At 40.6% G+C, this 6970-nt stretch overlaps 1 protein-coding gene across 1 annotated transcript in view; it reads left to right on the top strand.

Annotated features, from left to right (window-relative positions):
• The window catches only part of Adamts9 (ADAM metallopeptidase with thrombospondin type 1 motif 9), a 170842-nt gene that overhangs the window by 26492 nt on the left and 137380 nt on the right, over positions 1–6970 (top strand). Inside the window, exon 4 of the mRNA XM_029478238.1 lies at positions 4625–4914. Within this exon, the coding sequence (XP_029334098.1) occupies positions 4625–4914 (290 nt within the window). The remainder of the gene's footprint in view (positions 1–4624; positions 4915–6970) is intronic.

Raw genomic sequence — 6970 nt, 5'->3', positions numbered from 1 at the left:
GTTGGTTGGTTGGTTGGTTGGTTGGTTTTGGTTTTGAAGAAAGAGTTTCTCTGTGTACTTCTGGCTATTTTGGAACTCATTCTATAGACCAGCCTGGCTTTGAACTCAGAGATTTGCCTGCCTCTGTCTCCTGAGCGCTCGGAATAAAAATGTGTGCCACCATGCCCAGCTTTTATTCAGTATAGTATTTTCTAATTCTATTTACCTGCAAATTTTATGATTTCATTTTTCTTTGCAGCTGAATATGTTATACAGTTTGATTATCTATTCATCAGGTAAAGGACATTAGGCTGTTTATATTTCCTAACTATCATTTTGAGTAGACTAGCTATGACCTTGACTGAGCAAGTATCTGTGGAGTAGAATCTGGAGTCCTTTAGGTATTTGTCAACCAGCGATCTAGCTGGTCCATATCGTAGATCTATCTTTAGCTTTTTGAGAATTGTCTACACTGATGTCCGTAGCGACTGTACAGTTTGCAATCCTCCAACTGTGAATGCCCCCTGTCCCCACAGCCTTGCCAGCATTTGTTGTTGTCATTTTGTTGAGTTTAGCCATTCTCCCCGATCAAGGATGAAGGGTCTCAGAGTAGTTTTAATATCAGTCTCCTAATTGGCAGGAATGTTAACGCTTTCTGAGATATTTCTCAGCCATTGCCATTTATTCTTTTGAGAACAATCTGTTCAGATCTCTAGCCCACTTTTTTAATTGGCTCATTTGTTTTCTTGACTCTTTTTTTTTTTTTTAGTTCTTTCTATATTCTGGATATTAATCATCTGTTAGATGCAGAATGGATAAACATACTAGGCCTTTCTCTTCACTCAGTTGCTTTTTTCTGTACAGAACCTTTTTAGGTTTATAAGGAACTATCTGCCAATGATTGGCCTTAGCTCCTGGGAAAATGAATCCTATTCTGAATGCCCTTCCAAAAGTTTCAGCCAAGTGGCAGGATGTGAAGTCAATTTAGAAAATCAGTAGCCTTTCTATACATCAGCAAGAAACACNCCGAACAGGAAATTATGAATACAGTCCTCTTCACAACAGCTTCAAAAACTGTGAAATAAACCTAGCCGAGGAGGTGGAAGACTCCAAGTCTCTGCAGAAAAGAGACTGAGGAAGGTACTGGGGAAAAGGGATCCCGTGCTCCTGGATTGGCAGAATTAAAACTGTGAGAGTGGCCATTCTACTGAAAGCCATTTGCAAATGTAATGCAATCTTTATAAAAATCCCCACAACATTCTTTATGGAAATAGAAAAAAATCCAAATTCAAATGGTACCTCAAAACCCTGACAGTCAAAGCGATCTTGAGCAAAAAGGCACAATGTTGGAGGCATTATAGCTCCAGATTTCAAGACATATCACAGAGCTATAGTAATAAAAATAGTGTGGTACTAGCAAAAAAACTGTAGATCATTGAAACCAAATGGAAGTCCTGTGGATAAGTGCATGTAGCTATAGGTATCTAACATTAGACAAAGATGCCAGAATATACACTGTAGAAAAGACAGCATCTCCAACAAGTGGTTTTAGGAAAACCGGATCTCCACATGAGGAAGAATGAAATCAGACCCGTATCTATCACCTGGCTCAAAAATCGACTCTAAATTAACCAAAGACCCCAGTGTGAAACCTGAAACACCGAAACATAGAAGAAAACATAGGTTATTTCAACTGTCTTTTGGAAACAATGCTACTGAGTTACAGCTCTCTGACCTTAATGTATTAATGAGTGTGATCATCATCAATGTCTTGGGGTAAAGACACACAGAGGTGTAAATCCTACCGTCTGCTCCAGCACACTGAGATTAACATGCTCTCCTTCTTCCACGGGCACTTCCTTCTTCCTGTCCTCACNACATCCTCAGCCTGGAGCAACTGCTCCTCTGCCCTCTGGCTCTANGTGTGTTCAGATTCTGAGCATTTCATATGACTGAAGCCATGTAACATGTGGTCTTTTGTGACTGACNTCTATCATTTTACTGATACAGTAAAGTTCAGCACAGTGCCTTTAATGACCCAAAAGTCAAATTGTTAGGAAAGTTCAAATTAGAAATCTGGCCTTTTCAATAAACACAGGGACCTGAGCTCAATGCCTAGAACACACAAAACAAAGAAAAGTCTGTGTGTATGGGTGTACACTTGTGACCCCAGCAGTGGAGAGATGGAGACAGGCAGATCATAGGCCAGCCAATCCTGCCTTTTGGGTGAGCACCAGGTACCAGGGAAAGACTATGTTTCAAAACTAGGGTGGAAAGATCTTAGGAACTATATACNAAGTTCTCTGCTGTCTTTTATATTCACGTGTCTGTCTGTCCATCCTTACACCCTCCTCAAAAGAACATTCACAGCATTAAACAAGGAGTATTTCCTACAAAATAGATGAACAATAGTCTTAGTGGATGGAGTAATTTTACATTTCAACATGTCTCACTCACCTAATGCGAAAANCAAACCTTCTTGACAAATGTTCACTGTTGCTTTGTTACCTGTTCGGATTCCCTTTGGTAATGGTTAATCTCCAGCTGGTGAAAAATGTTGCCAAATGACCAGCACAGTTTAGGGTGCTGGTCAGATATGTGCCTGAGTCCTTCTTCCAGTGTTCCCTGCTATGTAACTTTGGCCAGCTGCACNGCTTCTTGATATTAATTTCTTTATCTATAAAAAGAGAGGTCATTTTCTGAGTGTGAAACGTAGTATGGTATATGAGATGGCCTATGACCCCAAGAANCACAAAAGTGCAATGCCTGGCCTATATAAGATGCTAATTAGTATCTGTTCTGTATTCATCTGGTGACATGAAGCTTGAATGACAGCCTAGACCATATGGCATTGGTATGCTGAGATTATACTTGAAAGAGAAACTAGGAGGACACTAGTTTTAATGGTGCAGTCTCTCATGTCCCAGGTTTCGAATTAGCTGTGTTCTCTGTAGTTGCATTACACAGGACCTGTTTGACAGTTTGAATTTTTTTTCCACCATTTTAATAATCAAAATATTCAATTTGACCCAATGCATGCCCCAGGCTTAATTTTTTCCAATTTCTTTTTTTTATTATTAGATATTTTCTTCATTTACATTTCAAATGTTATCCCAAAAGTCCCCTATATCCTCCCCCCNCCCCAGGCTTAATTTTTTAAGCAAGCAGTTATAATTGTCAAGCTCTCGGGCCCATCAAATATGAGACCACTTAGAGTTTATCCTTTCGATTTGTATCTTTGGTATTGATGAAAGGAATCATTTTTCAAGTTCTAGGCACAGAAGCAGATTTCTTAGTCATACAGTTCTTCATTATTATAACATGAATGCACATTTATGAGTGATAAGCAAGGTAACTGATTAAATCGAGTTTTATTCAAAATGTGTTTTGGCAGGCTCTTTTGTATGTATTCTGTTTGTTCTGTGGTTGGTGATATGAAAATTGAATGGTGCATTTCAATATTTGAGCTTATTATGAAGTTCTTCAGAAACAGTTTAAGCCTGGCTTCCACGGGTATATGGGCACACATGCACACACCTAGGCCTGGGTAGGACAGAAAAGTCCCTTTCACAAAAAGCTTACAGGTCCTTACAGGGTTGCTGCACCATGGATCATGCTTTGTAGAAAATCTGGAACCCAGGAGGCCTAAAGATGCATCAAGCTACCCTGGCATAACGTGTCGTCCCAACTCCTGGCCCTCACTCTGCCCTGAATCTGCTTCCTTTACTGATCACTGAAAGAAATGAATTGCAGGTTCAAAGACATCAAATAGCCGTGACTCTTCTGTTTTGCTCTGATGGAGACCTGGTGAAGAAATAGGACATTTTATTCTGCTCTCTAGTGCCTTTTACATTCTCTGTTAGCCTGTTACCTCTCAGACCTCTCTCTACTGTCTATGATTGGATTTCAAAAAGACAAACGAACAAACAAAAAACACTTAAAAGGAATAACAAGGCTTTTGTTACTCAATAGAAGGAGCCAAATGCTGCCATTTCACTTAACCCAGACCTAATATTCTAGGCTGCTTGGTATGCATCTATTGAAGCTTCCCAGGGAAGAAGTTACAATGTAGTCATTTCAGTCAGGCACACTCATTTCAGTGACAGTATGGCTTGGGATCTATTTATACAACTCATAGTCTGTAGTCCATTTTGTATGTCATTTGAGTATAAAGGCAATTGTTTACTTATTTTTGTATGTGTGTGTGTTTAGTATGTGTGTGTGTGCACATGGGTGCATGTATATGTGCATTCAGGTGTATGTGCACATGTGTGTATGTGTTTGTGTATACTTGTGGAGGCTAGAGGTCAATGTTGGGTATCTTCCATAGTTGTTCTATATATTATTTTTTGAGATAGTGTCTCTCATTGGACCTGAAGCTCATCAATTCGGCTATACTGGCTTACCAGTGAATTCCAGGGATTTAACCTGTCTGCCTTCCNAGTCATGGTACTTCAGTTCTCAAAACCAACCTGGTTTTCTATATGGATGGTAGAGATCCAAAGTCATGTCTTGATGTTTGGACAGCAAACAGTTTACTAACGGAGCCATCTCCCTAGTACCTAAAGGCTCCATTTCAAACCATGTACAATTTTTAGTGTAATTAGAGACTGACATGTAATGAATGACATCTGATTTCTTACAGAACTCAAAAATAGTCACAGTAAAGACAAGCGGAAAATCAGAATGCGAAAACGGAGAAAGAGGAATAGCCTGGCTGACGACGTGGCACTGCTAAAGAGCGGTTTGGCAACAAAGGTGTTCTCTGGCTATAGCAACAGGACAAACAGCACAAGGGACAGATGGAACCACAAAAGAACCAAACGCTTTCTGTCCTATCCACGGTTTGTAGAGGTGATGGTGGTGGCTGACCACAGGATGGTTTTATACCACGGAGCAAACCTTCAACATTATATCTTAACCTTAATGTCAATTGTAAGTATACAGAAGAGAAGGTGACTCGTGAACTGATTCGATGTGCTGCTGGAGGACGGGTTTCCTTTTCCATTCTGCTTGTAGCATCAATTGGGGCCAGCNTTTCAGCCATTCGAGTAAATGACCAAAGAGAGTATGTGGTTACTCGCTGGCTGCCTTTTTATAATAAAGGTAGTAGATATCAGGACTGAGTGCTGGTTCTCCTCTGAATATTGCACTTATTACTTGAAAAGCATTGTTTGGCTTGGGTGGCTTTATCATCCTCATTTTATAGATACGAACTCTGACTCTGGACGGAGTGACGTCATTTGCCCATGGTCAGGCTCAGCTAGCAAGTGCCTTAGAGGCTGTGTGTGACCTTCAGCTTGTTTTTGTTTGTTTGTTTTCTGGAGCCTCATGCTTTCTGTCTATTTAAGGAGCTTTGCACAGCCTGGTGGTACTATGCAATGCTGGTTTGGAATCTCAGTCATCCATGATGCTTTTTAAAAACACATCTGCCCAGTCTAGCATCTCAGTAGGGGTGATAATTAGGTAGGCCAGGGGAGAAGCTTAGGAATCTCTGTATTTTTCTGCTCCTGTATCACATTGGAAATGCAATAGATCTACATGATTAGAAAATCAAGTAGAACCTCACACTAACCATTCTTTTTGGTTCACACATGTTCCCTGCACCTTTCCAGGAGCAAACATTGTTAAAGTTCTTGCTGCTTCTAGCCAGCACGGTCCAAAAGAATAGAATNCCATTGACATTTTGAATTCTGAGGATTCTAGTAGTATGTATATTTTAAAGACAGAAACAAAACAGATAAAATTAGTTTTAATCTATTTTTGTGTCTATATACTATCATATCAATAATTCTGGTGAAAGAGTTTATGTAAGCTTTCAAAATCCAGTTTCTCCTGGTTCAACTAACCATGTATCCAAAATATTTGGAAAAGCTGGAGTGATAGCTCAGTGGGCAAAGCACTTCCATCTCAAACATAAAGACCTGAATTCAATCCGGAGCACTCGTAAAAAAAGCACACATGTTGTGTACANTTGTAATCCCAGCACTAGGGANGCAGAGAGTTCGCTATCGAGCCAACCTAGCCTACTTGACAAGCTCCCAGCCAGAGAGAAATTCTGTCTCAACAAGGTAGACAGCGCCTGAGGAAAAAAAAACTCTACATGCACATACACAGCTGTGTACTCAAATGCATACATATATGCACATGCGTGCGCATGCATATGCCCATCAGAAAAAAATCTTGCACCTATGTTGAACACACATAACATTTCTTTTTATTCCATAATCAAGAAAATATAACAGCTGTTTACATTGTATTGGCTCTTGTAAATAACCCAGAGATGACAGACAGGCCATGGTTATCTGTAGGCTCTGTACGGGTCATACATCATTTTACAGAGGCAGCATGGGAATTTGCATGTCTTCCATCCTCAGCAATTCTGGAGTCAGACTCTCAGAGGTANGGAGACGTTACTTCACAACTTCCATTCAAGCAGAAAGGGAACATACTCATGTACTCCCTATACCGTGGTATTTTTTTTAATTAATGTTACACAGTGGTGCATAGAGATCTGATGTCACTCATTTTCCTTTGATGGATTAGCCCTTCTTTACCTGAACAACAACAGCCTTCTTAGAAGGAATGTCCCAGGTGCATGTGAAAAGCTACCATGCTTGGGAATGACTATTCCTTCATGTTGTCCTCTTCCCTCCCCACATCCTGTTCTGCTTCCTGCTCTTTGCTGTGGGCCATCTTCCCTCCTCCTGCCTTTCCCCAGCTCTATCCCTCCATGACTCATAGGCCTCAGCCCTCTCATACCCAGAAGACAGAGAGAAAACCCANTCAGATCTTGCAAGCCTCAGCTCCACATCCATCCTACTGTTTTGGGTTGTCAGAGGGTTTTGACTATAGGACTGGCTTTTGGATCAGATGACCTAGATTGTAACTTCTGGCTCTGCTGCTTGCTGCTGGATAGCCTTAGGCTACTTACTTTATCTGTCTGAGCCTCCGTGACCTCTTGTTTCATGGGATGGTTGTAGGGCCTAGC

This window comes from Mus caroli, chromosome 6, assembly GCF_900094665.2.
Source record: "Mus caroli chromosome 6, CAROLI_EIJ_v1.1, whole genome shotgun sequence".
Taxonomy (NCBI): Eukaryota; Metazoa; Chordata; class Mammalia; order Rodentia; family Muridae; genus Mus; species Mus caroli.
The sequence above is the reverse complement of the archived record's forward strand: the minus strand, read 5'-3'. Positions and strand labels throughout refer to the sequence as shown.